At 44.7% G+C, this 17,791-nt stretch overlaps 1 protein-coding gene and 1 long non-coding RNA gene across 7 annotated transcripts in view; both read right to left on the reverse strand.

Annotated features, from left to right (window-relative positions):
* Positions 1–466: 466 nt before the first annotated feature.
* Positions 467–9,166, reverse strand: LOC149347568 (uncharacterized). Of its 4 annotated transcripts, XR_016292538.1 has the most exons (6): positions 8,668–9,166; positions 8,197–8,284; positions 7,306–7,394; positions 6,604–6,758; positions 4,895–4,976; positions 467–772 (listed from the first exon to the last, which is right to left on the reverse strand). It is a non-coding gene; the product is annotated as an uncharacterized LOC149347568 (long non-coding RNA). The 4 variants fall into 4 exon arrangements; XR_016292535.1 differs by having other exon boundaries at positions 8,197–9,166; XR_016292536.1 differs by lacking the exon at positions 6,604–6,758 and having other exon boundaries at positions 8,197–9,166.
* Positions 9,167–9,529: 363 nt separating this feature from the next.
* LOC149347569 (uncharacterized) overlaps positions 9,530–17,791 on the reverse strand; it is a 31,286-nt gene continuing 23,024 nt past the window's right edge. The window contains exons 5-6 of one of the 3 annotated variants that reach the window (XM_089587198.1): positions 11,411–11,478; positions 9,530–9,900 (exon numbers count right to left, since the gene is read on the reverse strand). In XM_089587198.1, the coding sequence (XP_089443324.1) occupies positions 9,830–9,900; positions 11,411–11,478 (139 nt within the window). In that variant the 3' untranslated portion in view covers positions 9,530–9,829. The other 2 variants (XM_089587196.1, XM_089587197.1) reach the window with 2 other exon arrangements.

The raw sequence follows: 17,791 nt of genomic DNA on the forward strand, positions 1-17,791 counted from the left end.
TGTACCAGACCTCGTTGGTCTTCACAGCAGTCGCTGGACAGCAGAGTCTCCCACTGCTCCGCAATCGGACCACTGGATTAACGCTACTGCGCCTAAAAATTTTTTTATGCACACTCGTATTCTGTAAACTTCTGATCGCGATAGTACATGAAGTTGTGTCCATCATTGAATGTGCACCATGCATTTTTATGTAAATCTTATGAGGGCCCTTTGCTTCAAGCCCTGCGTATGCTGACTGCCCTCCGCTAAGTTTCTTCGAAGCGCCAGCCTAAGAGGGAAGACGAAAGAAGGGGATACAGTTTTCGCTCTCAGTCCAGCAGTCTGCGGAAGGATAGGCTAAAGGGGCCATAAAATGGTTGCTGGACATGTAGCAGTTCCATATTCCAGCAAAAATGAGGATTGTACTGAAAATGTTGCAAGAGTTGTAATTTTTTATTAACCCCCATACATTGTTAATATTCTATTTGTTTGTAGCGCAACTGTTTCTGAATACAAAAGTACTACTCAATGTTGTCTATCACAGCTGGTACATTTTCCTAGCATCATTTTGTCTACTCGCTGACAATCCGTGTCACGCACAGATGATGTCTCTCTCCGTGGTTTGTCTTCAATGCTGATATTCCGTGTTCATACTTCTTAATCCATCTAAGCACGTTGTTCTTGTGCACGGTGTTATCCCCGTAAACATTGAGTAACCCTTCAATGGATGTCGGACAGCCTGCACCCTTCGTAACTCCATGAGGAACCGTTGCTTCTCCTTGAGATCCGTTAGCTGCATGCAACGAAAATGATCTCTTAGTTACCTGCAAAAAATCAATGGTTATTATACAAACAGTTATGCTATCAACATGTAGAAGTTGTACCAACTTTTGCATTTATTTAGGTACAACCATCGTAATACAGCACCTTGCAAGTATGGGTACCCTGTATACGCTGTATAACAAAAAACTGCGACGTTAAGCTTGTGGGCTGACATCAAAGATTCAGTGCGAAGGTTGTGCCGGTGGCCAGTCTGGTCACGAAGTGTGTACCGTTTCTGCTAGCTTACGATGTCCCTGATAAATGATTAGATATACTGCTATTAGCTCGTTCTGATAAAAACTAATAACCGGTTTACACAAAAAGGCGGCGTTTAACACAAGTGTAACGACATGGGGAACAGAACGACCCCATTGGTGTGATGCCAGATCTGTATGAGGCGTGAAAATGTGTGCACTCTATAAACAGGATTTCACAGTGCAGTGAAGTCATGATGGTGCGGTGAACGTCCATAAAAAAAAGACTGTCCGTTCCTTGCAGTTGGAAATTATGGCACGACAGGCAGTGGTTATTTAAGTCTTAACCACTCGTAGCATAAACTACGAAACAAAAGACAAATCATTACCTCCGCATTATGCTAGCAATCGCATTCAAACGCCACTATGAAAGCATTGTTGGCACCGCTAAAATTTATCTTGCCGATTCGCAACAATCAGTATTTGGTTCATTTCGTGCATAGTCAAAATTCTCTGAAAGAACAAATCTAAGGCTTGTGACCAACTTGATGGCCCAAAGACACTGAACAAGTTTACATCCAACTAATGCTTTTTATTTTACTTGCACCATTTCTAAGAATATCAAAAGGTGTGAGCTCACTCAGATTAACGCAAAACATTTGGAACAGAATGTGCCGGCTGCTGTGAACATGCTGACGTCAAACTATGCATTGAAACTCCCTATGGTAATAAGTAAACGGCATGAAAACCGTATAATAAGTTTTCGGTATAAGTGGTTCGGTAGAAAGGTTATAATAACCGGAAAACAACCGTTACTGGCATAACGTAGTGTACATATATTCATGTCAGTGAAGCCTCTTTTGTCTCCAAGGGACTACTTATTGCCAGCAGTTTTCACTGCACTGGAGTAGCGGCCGCCTTCTGGACAGTGCCATTACTTTTGCGTGACACATGACGCTATCATCCCGCACTGGACGGTACACAATTGTCACAGAGTTGCATTGTATAGTCAGGAATCCTATCTGCTCTTTTCCAGCGAGAATTCGGCTGCGAAGACATGTGACTATTGCAGTCCCCTATTTCTGGTTTATGGTTTACAGGGGTGTAACGTCCCAAAGCGACTCAGGCTATGAGGGACGCCATAGTGAAGGGCTCTGGAAATATCGATTACCTGGGGTTCTTTCACGTGCACTGACATCGCACAGTACATGGACCTCTAGAATTCCGCCTCCATAGTCTCCTGCTACCGACATGTTATGCACCACGTGCCGGTGGCAGTAAAGCAAAATAAAATCACAGGTCACATAGCAGATCATAGCACAGTTAGCTGTTCTAATCGGAACAGAGCATGATTTCATAGTGGATGCTCATTGTCATCTTGATGTGCCCAAGGGACAGAAGGAATTACTCAGAATTCGCTCTGAAAGCAAAGGTCATGTGTCCCTCATGTGAAAGAGTTATTGCAAAATGCTCTTCTTGTTCCAGCTTCTACTTCGCTGGAAGTAGTTATGCGGCCTATAGGAGGTACGCAATCAAGCCACAGTGGTCGCCATTTCGGCATAGATGAAACACAGCGAATGGCTACGGTGCATGTCTAATAGGCTTATCTCCGACTCCTCCGGCCTGCATCGCTGAACCAGCGCATTCGACGCCAAAATGGCGCCCGTGACCTTATGTGAATACCTCTTACACGCCGCTCCCAAGCGGTTGCTGTTTGCTGGTTTTAGCTACAGGCACTTGTTTTGCGTTACATCTTAACGTCGCCCTCAGTTTTGGGGTATTGGAAGTGCAATGAGCATACCAACAGACTCTTAAACCAAAGTGCATTAATTCTACATAAAATACACTGGGTGTCTGAGTTTTAGGGATAAGCGAGTAAGATTACTAGAAATATAAAACATTTTCACAGTTTCACTCCCTTTGTCGTAGCATTTACTATTTCTGCATTCCTAAGATTCTATTACATTTTTACCAGTAATTTACATGAGCTAGCTTTTAAGAATGAAGAAATTGGGCAAACTGGACCACTGCGCTGTAATAAAATACCATGATAGGAAGGACATGTCGCCATCTTAAACTCATGACATTACATGACAGTTCCCTCGCGCACATTTAAAAACAATGGGTGCAAGATCTAAAGTGCGGCAGGGAGAGCTTAGAAGATGAGCCGAAGCCAGGGAGACTATTGACAGGCACCACCAGCGAAGGTGCTCGACCCTCTTGGATGCGGCAACGCACGCTCGGCAATTGTCTACGCGCCATGTAGCAGAATGGCTGGGAATTATACAGAAGAGAGCATACTATGCTATATCCAGGAATATTAGCTTCTTAAAAATTTCTGCTTGATAGGTTCCACGTCCCGTCACTCGTGAGCACCAATCTGCTTACTCGATTATTTATCATGAGCGAATATCGGTTCATTTATGTACCATTGGCTAGAGAAAGAGCATCAAGTTTTGTGGGATGGCAAGGATATGTTGCTCACTGAGTGTCATGCGAAAGGTTAAAACATTGCCGGATTTTATTACTGCGAACTTCTGAAGCGTCTAAAATAATGCGAGAAAGGAAACCAGGAACGCTGACCAGGGGAGTCTTGTACCATCAGGACATTGTACCATCAGGACAAGTGCCTGGTAGTTCCAGCTTGTTCCTCACTCGTGTGATCTGCCAGATGTTTCCCCCTCCTAATCTTTTTCCAAACATGAAATATTTCTTGCTGGGCACAGTTTTGCCGCTAAAAATTAGGATAGCAGCTGGAGAGTTTCGGTGAAAAGGTTTTTCAGCACCGCTGTATTTCGGAAAAGCTGGAAGTGGTTTTATTGTCTGGAGACAATAAAACCTTTATCACTACACTTTATTACTTTATCTTTTATCACTACAAAAGGCATTCACTGATTACTTCAGGAAAGTGTCACGCCAGAAATACATGCATCCATGGCATGAGGCCGCTAATGAGTGTTGTACTCATTCGAAACGGACTGCGTCTGCAACATAATCAACAATAAAAATAACCAAGGAGACCCGGTACATTATACACCACAGGGAGGCTAGCTGGAACGAAGCTTAGCAGGAAACGATGCGTGTTCGATATGTTTAGCCTTATACAGCGTTAATACTTCGCTGAGACCAAATAGAATAGTTGTTACATTCACATCAATGCCTGAATATATCTTGTTTCCCTGTCGCACGTTACTGCCCACAAAGAGAGACGGACACTGGAAAGGTGGGCCTTGATGTCTAAAACGTTTCAACAGTACACTGCTTCAACGCAGTCTTCTGCCGCGCTTATTCTTGGAAAGAGAATTTTAGTTGTTGCGACTGTGCGGTTGTGGAGGAAGCACAACGAAGAACGACAAGCTCACTGAAAAGAAATTTAATGTTGAATCCTCTCACTCTAATGTTTTCATGAAAATGTTGCAGTCCAGAAATCATTCGATGGCGACCATCACAGATAACGTGCTCTTTATCACAGACGGTGTCTGCAGGTGCTTGTTTGGATTTCAGGCCTGTGAGTATGTGGCCAGTTTATGTGAAGTTACAAAACATTAACAAAGGTCATAAGCCTTTCGAATCACACATCACTCCTGCGCTTAGCGCGAATACTGGTGAAGTACATGTATTGCATGTGCAGCCAATCATTCTGCTCCAGCAGTTCGCCCTTCAGCTTATGCCCAGGGTGGATAGAGAACAGCAGATCTGAGTTTCCGAATAATAACGGGAAAGCCAGCCTAGAAAAACTTTGATAGCTTGCAGCTCCTTCACACACTGTTTCATTATCACACCTTGTTACAAAGAGAGCGCTACGAGAGCAGAAGGTGCTTCGTGGAGCCACGTGTTCTTCCTTCCATATAAATGGAATCACAACGGAACTGTACCGCGTGAACGGAAGCGGGTCTTACTTGAATATTTGGTGGAACAAGCATGCAGCAAATTCTGGAAGGGGTGACATGTCGGGGTTCATCATGTTCCCACAACGCATCGCTGGAAGTAAAAAAAAGGAAGGAAAACACCATATTTGAGTTGGTTACAAGTGTGCTAAGAGGGAACTCGTGTTGCTGATTTTGCGGAATACAGCATCAGTGCAGGGTCTCAAGTGGCTGGTTTGAAAACAGGTGATATGATTTTTTTGTGGCTTATGGGATTGCTTCTCGCTTCATATTTTGTACACTTTCTCGCCCCTGATATATCTGATGACAGCCTAAATCAATTGTATCAAACTAACCCTTAAAAAACATTACAACCTCACCAGAGTAGTCTTACCCCGAATCTGACTTATTACAAATGGCTGCTGACAGGAGGAGCCAGAGGCTTTGTATCCCATCAAAGCAACTGAAGCCATGCGATGTCTGGATATAGGACAAGCTGACTTGTCGAAAGGGAACAAATGTGTTGCGTTCAGCTCCATAGCATGTAAGCAGCTAAAGCTGTCATACGTCAAGAGGTAAATATGCCTGGCATTAAAGAAGAACATGTTTTAGTTTAAAAAAAAGATGGGCTTCTTTTAGGAATTATGTTTTTTTTTCCGGATCGACAACTTTTTTTTGCGAGAAAAAAGGAGAGGGCCTTCCTAACGAAGGTCTGTTTTTTTTTTGAAAATGGTGCCCCGAATAGGATAACGCAGTTGATCCCTGCGCAAGGAGGAAGACTTAAATCGCATTCGCAACCCATTCAGAAGATTTGAATGATGCCCGAAATAGCTTTGCTTTGAATGTGCCAAGAGCTGCACGTTCAGTGGTGACATCACACTGTTTAACTCATAGATGTAGAGTGCGCGAAGAGCTCTGTGCCAAAATAAGTGCCCACAAAACCCAAGAACTGTGTCTGTTACTGTAATAATGATGTTTTCTTTATGAGCACTCTAAATGCAATGCAGTATATTACAGCAATAAACGCCGTGACAATAGCATTTGTTATCCTTTATTTTTGGTCCTAAGTCAAAACACATCCAATGACTTGCTCAACAGCCCCGGTTTTTGTTTGAGGTTGAAGGTCAAGACTTCTGAAAGAACATGTGCTTTTCAGTCGACGGTTGCGAAGACTAAAAAGCACATACGCCACCAAATGATTAAGAATGACTCCCCAGTTGAAATTATTCAGTGCAATGGAGCGAATGCGTGAGCAGACAGTCGTAATGAACCGATAAACAGTACAAGAATGAAGTTTGCAACGTAGCACATCTTCCCAGGCAGTAATCAAAGCAGCACCAGGTAATCGTCCCAATATTGGAAACATATTGGCGAATACCGGTCTCACAAAGGACCACAGTAAAACCATCCCTTTGCAATATTGGGCCCCTTTCCTGTACTGCGTGGGAGTACCATTTGGTTGGTTGGTAACAACTTTATTCATAGTCCTGCAGAGCTTTCGCCGACGGGGCCTTAGGTCTCCCACGTGGGGACGTCGAGGCGCTGCCTCGCCGTCGCCTCGCGGGCCTGCTGGACGGCCCAGAGTTGGTCCCCGAGGCTGGGGCTGCGCAAGGCAGCGGCCAACCGCGGCGGGAGGGTTCCGGAATTAGCACCGTGAAGGTTTTTGTTGCAGTCCCAGAGCATGTGAGTTAAAGTGGCTACATTGGCGTTGCAGACCTTGCATATATTTGTCGGGTATGTACCGGGGTAAAGCCTGTGGTATAGTTCCGGGTTGGGGTACGTGAGCGTCTGCAGTTGTCTGAGGGTCCCATCACATATTATTTAAGGCAACAGCAGTGAACTCATCCACGAACTTCAGACCAGTGCGCTGAAGGACAGGCTCGTCAAAATAGGCATCCTACCAAAGAAAGAGAAGGTTCTAGGTTATTCTACAGACTAGCGCCTGAAATATCCTTACAGGACGCGAGAAACATTTTTCAGTTGAAGTCCTCAAAAATAAGCCTACAAAAGTTAGGAACAACAGGCGAAACGCTCGGTGCCATTTGCTATTATTTGCAGTGTATTACCTTTTTTGTAAATAATTAATGCTCGTTCTGTTTGCTACGCTGTACAAAAATGTTCTGCATGAAATTCACATCTCCAAGTTTGTTCGCATTTGCCAAGCATCAAAGTGCCCACAGTAACAACATAGTCTCATCGAGCGGCTTAGCCAGTTGGGTAGTTACCATCTCAACTCGACTCGATGTGATGTAGGGCGAGTCCAATGCACTTATATATTTGATTATTTCCAGCTAGTATGTCTTGCATTATGGGCGTTTTGCAATTCGTTAACAGTTCTCTCTTCCTTCACACCAGCAGGCGCTGTTGCATAATTATAAAATGTTTTTACATGTTTTTCTGGGCACTAGCAATCGCCGACTCAATAGAAATAGAAATGAACTCACCCATGAATTTCAGGGCAAGGCGCTGAAATTTCAGGTCCTGTCCAGAAATCTCCCTCTGCCCAGGTACCACACCCAAGGAAATGCCAGTCCTGTAAAAATGGCAAAAAATAGGAGCTGCAACGTAATAAGTCATTGCTACAACTTCCGGTCCTACCATTTCTATGTGTCGTCAGTTGTAGAGGAGTAGGGCGGATGGGTGCTACCAGAACAGCACAAAGTGGAAATACTCTTATCACTCATCTACTTCTCGAGCATACCTCCCCCAATTTTGACACTAGTCTCAGTCGACGTATACTGTTTGGAAAATCACGCTCCATAAGTGGTGCCTCCAAATTCAAAGGCACCCTGGATACATGAAACTACAGTACCATTACTTGACAGCGCACTCACCCTGCAGAAGTTTAACTGTTAATTATTTGTCTCTCTCGGGTATCCCTAATCGGCTCGTTTCGTGCAGGAGAGCAATTCACATGGTTAGCTATGCTTTTTAGTTCGCACCAGAAAATCTGAAAACTTCAATGAGACTGTCAAAACCGGCCGATCCCTAGCAAATTGCACGACTTAACACTGCATTCGAAATTTAGCGTTAAGCAAGGATAGCAGGATAATTACAAAGATTGCAGTTTTTTTATCTCCCGGAAGCATGTTTGAACGCCATTTGCAGTGTTTGCAATCATAAATCGGCAAGGTGGTCAGCGTCTAAACAGGCAACAAGGAATCAATGTCGTTACCTTCTCAGTACAGACGAACCTTAGACGCTTCCCATGTCGAACACAGGGCATGATTTGAAAACTAAAAAAAAAGCATTCGCCGCTTTGTTTTTATATCCTGAAGCAGGCTACTTAGAAAATGGGACCCATAACCCTGTCCCCTTAAGCAGCATTCCCTCACCAGGGTTCCTGTCCAGCAGAGAGTCACAACGGCTGGGAGTTGACACGTCACAATTGCAGAGACTTTGCTGGGAATCTGCTGCAGGCGCCTGGAAGGACAACGCCATCTTTGGTACGAAAGTATGTTCAGAGCTTTAACGAGACGAAGTGGAGCCAATGCGATCGGGTGCTGAGCGACCACCTTGCGGTCATGATGGAAACTAAAGGGGAAAGGTTCCAAGTGCAAAGATACACGACACCACCACAAGAAATATGCACGTCAATGATCATGGACAGATGACGTGTGTTTACCTCTACGTTTTGACAACTGAACTTACGCAGTGCTAAAAACAATAACTTGTGCACACAGCCTTGTTAAAAGGCCTCACGACAACGCTGATCCTATTGGTTCGTCTGAAGTAGGTTCTCTGTACGTTCTACATGCGGGCCATGACATTGGCATCATTCACTTTCATACACTCCGATAACATACCTCAGGAAATGTGACTATGACGAATTCCTCTACGGCGCCAAAGCTGAGGTCTGCATATTTGCAACCGGAAATGCAAAGTCGTCGTTTCGGTACACTGCCACCTGTATGCGAAGTAAAAATTCAGGGGGCGCTTTGTTCTCCTAAAGCGCGGAGAGGCGAAAGCCTTAAGCGAGGTGTTACTGCTAGTATCAATGATGTGTGGTTACGATGTTAGGCTTCGGCTCTGTGTGTGGAACGCAATAGCGTCTTGCAACGCTACCAGGGAGTCCACAGAACGCCATCGCCCGTGGCCATTCGGCTCTACGTCTTGCTTGTCGGTAAATTAGTTTTTTGAGGAAAGGAAGTTTATCTGTCTTGCATATCTCGGTGGACACGTGAACCTCGCCTTAGGGGAAGAGAGGAAGATGGGAGTGAACGAAGACACCCTATTCACTAGTTTGTTCATTCCAAACCATCGTGCTGGCACGGCGGAGTGGTTACCGTGCTCGTCTCGCACTCCGGAGACCTTGTTTCGATTCCCGAACTCAACCAAATTTCTTCTCGGTTTTATTTATTTATTTGGTTTGACTAGAAAGCTTAATCAGGATAATTCGTTAATTAAGCAATGAACTAAACTCAGTCCCACTTAGTTGGAGCACCACTATACGATCCCTTTAATTGGATTCATGGTTCCTAGCCAAAGTACAATTGGCCCCGTTTGAAATTCGAGCACTGTGACGTCACGACCACTTCGACCAATTGAAAAGCGCGACATTTCTGTCGACAACTCCTGCTTACAATGATGAGGTATTAAAGGCTTCCGCCTTAAAACTTTGAAGACCCTTCGCCAGTCTTCATATCTGACATGTGTGGAAGTGACAGATGTACTGCAGTATCACGGGATTGCATTAAAACAGCGACGTGACCCGCAGCTGTAGCGGGTACCAATAAAGCGGCATGGTGCGTAACTGCTCGTCCTGGGAGAATATATTTTTGAGTTGTTTAATCGCGCTTTTGTGCTAAACCTGTGCGCATAGAGCATGCACACGAAGTCGTGCTCTCTCGCCAGTAGGCCGCTTTGATAAAGCGGCCCAGCCACGGGCGCGTAGACGCCTACACTATGATATTCCCTTCCAGTTCATAAAACTGCCTGTCTGAGTGTAAGAAAGCAAAAACGGTTGACTTACTTATGAAGTTGATTCAGGCTCTGGAAGCCCCCGGTATCCAGGTACCACGTCCGAAGGAAGGCCAGCTCTGCGATGACACCAGGAGAAAGTGCTAGAGCGTAAACTGGTGATTACATGCTACTATTGATGATCTCCCAGGTTTAATTAAACGAGCGTTTCAGTCAAAGGCTGCACACATACTCCTGGGGTACCACAGCAGTAGTCACTTTGAGGAGACAGTGTCCGAAATTGCGTGGGCATTATACTTCAGTAGACACAAAGGCGCAAGTCTGCGTGCGCTAAAACTAGGGAACGTAGCACCGAGTTCTGCTTCAAGCTTCTGCTCCGGTTGAAGGCAGCGCTAACCATCAAAGTTTTTTTCAAATCTAAATTATTGCCTAGGTGCCAGGTGACCATAGAATCTTACCGTTACTATGCGATCCTCGTCAAACCATGGCTGTAAGAGCAATTTTCTGTTCAGTATCATTACACGCACTGAACGGACACCCCCTGCTCACAACAGCTAGTTTGGATGGCTGATGAAAAAAATGAATAGCCGGAAGAAATAGCCCGAAAAAAAGAGTGCGCTGAGAGTACAGCCAAGTCAGCGACATTCCCGTCAGAGATTCTTTCCGGGGGAACGCATAATGCCCTTTGTATCATTAAAATATATAGTAATGTTTGTCCTGTACTGCACTTGCTTAACAAAGGGTTGGTCAAAACATATCCGTACCAAAGGCGCTTGGTGACTTCAACTGGCGGCAACTAGGAGCATGCGATATTTTAAAAACTTATATAGTTGAACTTTCCCTCTGCAGTCGATCTTCTTATATAGCTACTGAAGGGTACATGGCTGTAGCCGCGTAATCGAACTAAATAAATAGCCGTTTCTAATAGTGTCTGTTTAGATTCAGACAATATGCGAATCGACAAGCGCCAAACATTTCTGAATAGAAGGTGCCTTAATTAAACTGGCTTAAAATTGGCAGACGATTACGGTAGTCATGCAAAATTTGAGCGCAGCTTTTCAAATGCCACCTGCTACCGGTGGCAGGTACCGTGTTATGCTGGCAGGTACCGTGTTATGCTGCTAGCCACCCATCCACCCCCGATGTCCATTCCTCCACTCTTGCCGTGACAGGTGGCGTTTCGATCTGCTACTGCCTGCTAAGACGCCACGTCACACACCGCAGCACGCCACCTGTGAGGTGGCGTGTTGCAGGGGAAGTGCTTCCGGAATGAGCAATAAAGTTTTCTTCCTTCTGATAATTTTCATCACTTTGGTCTTTTAAGCTAGGTGTACACTGAACGGTGCCGATGTGTTTAAAACGGAGGCTGCGCCCTCTCACTTAGGTGGCGCCTTGGCACGGTCAGTCAGGGTGGCCTACAGGATTGTGCAATTGTGTTACTGAGAATTTTCATGACCACGAAAGAAGTGCCATAGGATATCGCGATACTGCAACTCCTTACTCCTTATTACTACTGGAAATAAACGTGCCGCAGGTAGATAAGAGCAGTCGAGTCACAGAAACTGGAGCCAGACATTCCATTTACTGGGAATAGCCCGAGTAATCTACAACAGATAACAGCATACTCACCAGGTGCCGAAGTGTAGTCTCCTGAGCAGAACCCTGTCCCAGATACCACATCCAAAGAAACGGAACTGCTGCAAAAACCACACCATTGTCAAAACTGCATTGTTATATCCAATATATATCTTAACATTAATTTGGCTTTATTTTATCGGCAGCGCGTTTGCAGTGGTTGCACATTCATAGTTGTGGAACAAAGACAACAGAACTAGGTCTAACTTCCCATGTCGCCTCAGGGTCTCAGCTACCGGCTTTACTGAACGGGAGACGCTGGCGCTTAGAGCGAAGCGACGCATGTGGACGCAGGGATGTGGCAATGCCAGATTGATGCAAGACCTAACGGCCGCCGGCGGATATGCCTCACAGGATGGAACCAGTGATCAACCGCGCGCTTAGGAAGCGATTTCCAGATGTTTAACTGTGATAACCTTTCTGATCAGCAGAACTCACCGGTTCTGGTTGACTCCGAGCTAACAAATTAGGTCTCAACCCTCTGAAATTTGTAAACGCGATGGGAGGCAGTTATGTAGGGTTTCGCGTCGCTATTAAATGTAAAGGCATCACAGCAGAAGAGCCCGGACTGATTTCGACCGCGTGAGGTTCTTTAACTAGGATATAAATATCGTTGTACAACTGTTGGCTCCCGCCAGATTGGTTTGGTTTATGGGAGTTTAACGTCCCAAAGCGACTCAGGCTACGAGGGACGCCGTAGTGAAGGGCTCCGGAAATTTACAGAGGACGCGTTGTTGCTCGGCTGTTGAGCATTCGCGGTACCGACTGCGATGCACATATAAGGCTACAACATGCTGGACTGCGCCGACGTGCTGCACCACCATTCAAATTCTTCGGCAGCGAGTTCTGATCACTTCAGAGAAAGGAAGAACTCTGGGCGGGTCGTTCACAATGAAAAATTTTGTGAAATCTAGCACGCCTCCCCCCAAGCTGGTTAATCAGATAAAAATTATTCCTGACAGGAAGAGGCAATGCATCGTACATAACCCTCTTAAAGGCATTCGTAGTTTCTTGTTTAATTCATAACAAAAGTTACGCTCTAAGCTGACTTTGCCGAAGCAAATTCTTAAAATTGAACAAAAATGCTGAAAATCGACTCTCGGATTGTGATTACACCGAAATCTAGTCGTCACTTCGCATATTTTTCAGCGATGGTTTTATTTTCGATGTCTTAAGAGCGCGCGGCGAGCCCTCCCGGCCGGTGCGAGGTGAAGAGCGTGACGTCATGACACCCTCATCTGGCAGGCAACTGGTCGTGTCACTCGAAGCGCAATGTCGAATTGCAGTTTGGGTAGGCCGAGTGATAAGGCTTCCAACCACCGACGCTGCTGACGCAGAACTGGCAAAACCCGTGAGTAGCGATGACAATCGTTCTCGTGCAGGAACAGTGGGCGCGCGGGTATTATGATGTCTAGTCGCAGCTTCCACAGGCGGCCGCCAGGTGCAACGATAAGACCATAAGTCACGAAAAAAACGAGCCATCCGCCTTTTCTCGCAAAAATACTTGTCTCATTTATCAATTTTAGCAGTCAAGCTCTTGTTTACGTGTAAAAGAGCAGCTCCAAAAGTTTGGTTCAGCATCCCTTTAAGGAAGAGTTTATGCCAGAACATGTTTTTCGCCAGTCTTATTAAATATTACGCCACACACGATTCAGAAAAGAGCAGATCACAGCAACTTGCACTTGGAGGCGCCGATTTGAACAAGGAGGGGACTGGGGAGGGAACCCTCAGTGCGCTGATCACCGTTCACTCGCTAAACATATCGGCTAGCTGACTGTGAAATATCTCCCAACAGTGGGACTGCTTTCAATTCAATTCAATTCAATTCAAGTTTATTTGCATCTATACATGTACAGATGACGGGAGTGCAGACAAAAAGCCAAATGGATTTGGCTTGACGGGGTCTGTACCCCCTACAGAAATGGCACTATGCACAATAAAGAGAACGCAAAGATACAGTAATGGATAAACGAAAAAAAAGCATTAGTGAACATTCTATAACAGAAATACATGCGGGCAAAAAAAATCAATGATAGAATGCTGAAGGGATTTAAATAGCAGAAAGCGTATAGCATAAAATTATACAAATAAAATAGCTTTGAAATTCACGAACATAAATAATAAGTTACTAACAAGCAAAGAAAATTGGTTAGGCATTCATGGTGTCAGTGTATACTACAGCAAAGCAAAGGGGGGACCGTGCTTTTTTTTTAAATTAAATTTATTAATGAAGTCACAATTATGCAATCTCCAGGGAACGGTCTGCTGATTCTAAATATGTCTATTACTTTTATGCTAAACTTGTACAGTCGTGGTGAAAACTTTCAAGGAAAAAGGCCTTTTAGTTCAGCCGCATAATAGTGATTACGGCACGATTGAAGGTCTAAACACATTGAAATACTTGCAGAAGGTTCCTTATTGCAGCAGAAAAGCTTCCTGTTTCACTAGTGTTTTGAATGATCCGCTGCACCGAGCATTCTTGGAACATTCATTTTGCTGCAGCTGAATGCTGCGGCATTAACACTTTTGAAAAAGACTGTACTTGGGTACTGATGGAATATGTTATAAAAGTATGAAAATATTGTGCAGAGAGAATTGAAGAAATTTTACCGGAGAGGATTTCAGCAATTTTGCTGATGGGAACTAGCTGATATGCATTCCACTGGTTGGGCTTGACATCATGGAGTGCAATAAGGGTAAAATTAATGTGTGTATAACAGGAGTTGAATTACGAGGTTTTGAATTCGCCACTTGCAGAAACAGGAAGAAAAGCTGGCACCTCTGTTTCTGGAGTGGCAAGAGAGCAAGTAATAAATGAAATAAAGCCGCAAGAAGTAAAAGTGCTATAAAAATAAACAAGCTAAGGTTTGGCCCATTATAGCAATTATCATGGTCTTAAACCTCACTTAGGCACGCAACATAGATGGTTTGCAGCGCTTAAGCTTCCACGGATAGGAAAATCTGTTGCTTCAGCTGTGCATGGAATAACAGTCGTAAATTCAACAAATGTGGTGACTCTGCACACGACTCTGCATTATTTCGATCTTTCCCGTTGCAGTGGTCAAACGGTTGACGGGCAAAAAGAATTTTGTCAAAGGGCGCTAAATCCATTCAACATCTGTTGCAATGAGAGGCGAACTTAGCGCTCCCTACCTGCTTTACAAGTAACGAAAGCCAGAGCCGAGGACCAAATTGGCGAACAAGCAGGGTAGCGTTAACAGTACTTGCAAGCGAATAGCGGGGCATCAGCTCAGGCCTTAGTGCAATGAATGCAAATGAGAACATTTGTCCAAGATCGAGTTAAAATAACTGAATTGAGTCAGCGCGGAATAGCACAGGGGGATCGCCTACTGAAACATTCCATATGAGCCACTCGTATGAAATCATCAGAATATGAAGCCCATAACACAGGGAAGAACACTGTGCAATGTCAGTGGACGTTTAAGAACCCCAGGTGGTCGAAATTTCCGGAGTCCTTCACTACGGCGTCTCTCATAGCCAGAGTCGCTTTGGGATGTTAAACCCCATAAACCAAACCAAACCATATGAAGATCTATATCTTATCTTTACACAGTCTATAACCATTTCAATAAATTTGTACACGATTTCCTTGCAAGGCGCTTGACCTTATATGGAGTCCGTAAGCTTCCATACGTATTTCTATATAGCCCATAACGACTCCATATGCTCGATACTGACTGCATAAAGTTTCGTATGGAAACGCATAGAATTATGGAAACTTTCAGTAGGTTGAAAGGGTCATGCACTGCTCCGGTCAAATTATTTCTTACCGAGCACAATCTTCTCACCCTATCCCAGTCGACAGCAGAAGGTCTAGCTGTCGGTGGGATTGGAGGCACCCACGTCACGAAGGCGCAACATAGAACACGTAGGAGGCCACATTTCCTCGCCCGACACCGGCCCTTGCCCCGACACTCGCTCGTACAGCTTCAAGAGAGGTGGAGGGATTATGCAATTATTGGAAATGTATTATGCAGGGGAAAGCTGCCGTCTAAGAAGTTTGGTTTGGTTTATGCGGGTTTACGTCCCAAAGCGACTCAGGCTATGGGGACGCCGTAGTGAAGGGCGCCGTCTAAGAAGTGGCAAGATATCACAGCAAGGTTGCAAAAGGGTTGTCAGGAGATGCGGGTCGTTGATAACTATGAGGAAGAGGTGAGGCACAAGTCATGCTGGCACTCAGACGTAATGCGCTAAATTGTAGGTAGTAAGAATGCAATATTTAAATAATCCATAGAGCCATCCTTTAACGATCTATACGCCTAATTCATGACAACCTTACCGACATGTTCTCTACAATCTAAATCGGTTTTCCGATTGCGATCACTGAGTAGGCATAGTAGAGAGTCGGTGTCTGCGACGAAAGTGGCCGACCCATCACCACTTCATAGAAGCCAGAGTGTGTTCCCCGGCTGTCGTATTGAGTGTAAGCAAAAAAAAAAAAAAAGCTGGACTCAGAATTAGCGAACCAGCAAAAGCATTATGCCTGGAGGAATCCATTGATATATTAGCTACAGCCTTGTTACCGAAGTTGTCAGCCGCAGTTTATTTGCACCATTGAGGAATCTCAAATTTAGTTAGTGGGCTGATTTCACTTCTTCAGAAGCTAGCCGCAGGTTTTCCACGTTTCTACAAAAAAAGACCAGTAGCGATTGTCTGCAGAGAAATCGGTGCTTTTCGTTCATATTGAACGTAGTGTATTCTTACCATAGAAAATTATTTTTGGGAACCGTATTTGGCTGAGCCTTTTCGTTCCCCCTCACTGACGAGGACTGACAAGATAACCCCCTCTTGCGCTGTCCTGTGCTCCAACAAGCGTCGCTAATTCTTGGCTCCTTTTCCCTTTTTTGACATGCCACGCCCAGCGTACCCAGCGTTGCCTTGCCGTCACCCGCCGTGTCCGACCATGTCATGACATGCTGTGCTTTGAGCTACTGAGGACAGCCACTAATTTGAGGTCCCAGTGAGTCGTTTGGCTAGCTTCTGCATGACCAACCTCACGGTTTGCACTAGCTTTCGACTGACCGAGTTGACTGCAGGAACCCCATGTTAATTCTCGTAAGCATCGAAATATGTGTGATACAACGTAGGCTAAAGAATACAACAAAATGTACTAGCTGAAAAAAAGGTTATTAGAGTTATAGAATAGCGCAGGTTCATTCATCATCATTGTCATCAGCATATTTATGCCCACTGTGGGGTAAAGGCCTCTTCACTGACGAGGAATGAAGAAATTACTACGTTAGTTTCGCATGGTGTTTCACACGTATTTTGCGCATTCCACTGAGCAAACAAGAATAGGAAAATGAGACGCTTGTTAACGACCTACATATGAACGAAGCGATCAGTCACTGAAAGCGAGGAAAGCATAGGGAAGCTTTTCTAATTTAAATCTGCGGTATTGATCAGTACGAAAAAATTATTGTAACCATAGTGTAATCAGAAGCCCGCGTTTGTCATGGCACAGAAACTTGGTGAAGGCAGAGTAACACAGCAGATGAAACAAGGCAAAAGAATGTGCGCAGAAAGAGGTTGAGAAATACGAGCGAGGGTGATGCGGCAGAAATCCAAGCCAGTTCTGGCAAAGAGCACCTGTATATGTTCTTGCCGGGACGCAGTATACATGATTTGTATAATCTTTTACTAGAATAATTCTGGCTATAACTGCTGAAGATATCGTACATAGAATGGCCTTATTTTGCAGCTCAGCTTTTTTGTGGCATTGAACTTCACGTTTGGTTGATGCTCATGTTCATTTTCATATATATTTGGTACTGAGCTTTGAGATGGATGGATTGACGGCAGATCCTACCATGCTGACTGGATGCTGACGTTTCTGCGTTGGCAACTGCAGCGCCCAAAAACCAGTGACACAGCTAAGGCACAAGGAATTTGGGCTACTTGTATCCATGACAGTGGAAAAGCAACGTCTTTCCCCATTGAACTGCCTCAAATAGGGGTGGCTTAGGCTGAAAAGCGGTTGGTGTTTATCTGGCTCTTGGTAAGCGCTAAGCTGAATTTCCCACCTCTCAGTACTTAAGCATTCTTAAGAGGTCATTCTTTTACAGGCCCTGTTCATGTATGTGTCCATGCCATAACCTTCTATGCGTATTACGCTGCAACGAGTAAACCGCCCAAAGGAGGGCAAAAAAAAAATTATTTGGCGCAATTTAAACCAGCAACACTGCAGTTCTTTGCAGAAAAGTAAGGGTGGCACAAGACAATAGCTTTCACTCATGAAATAATGTACAATGCGTAGTGAGGATGTGCGAGTTTTAGAGACAAGTCGAAGCCCATTAAAGGCTGAACTCGTATATTAAGGCGGATGCCTTTAATGCCCCATCGTTGTAAGCAGGA

This window comes from Amblyomma mixtum, chromosome 4, assembly GCF_055824585.1.
Source record: "Amblyomma mixtum isolate Tamu chromosome 4, ASM5582458v1, whole genome shotgun sequence".
Lineage (NCBI taxonomy): Eukaryota > Metazoa > Arthropoda > Arachnida > Ixodida > Ixodidae > Amblyomma > Amblyomma mixtum.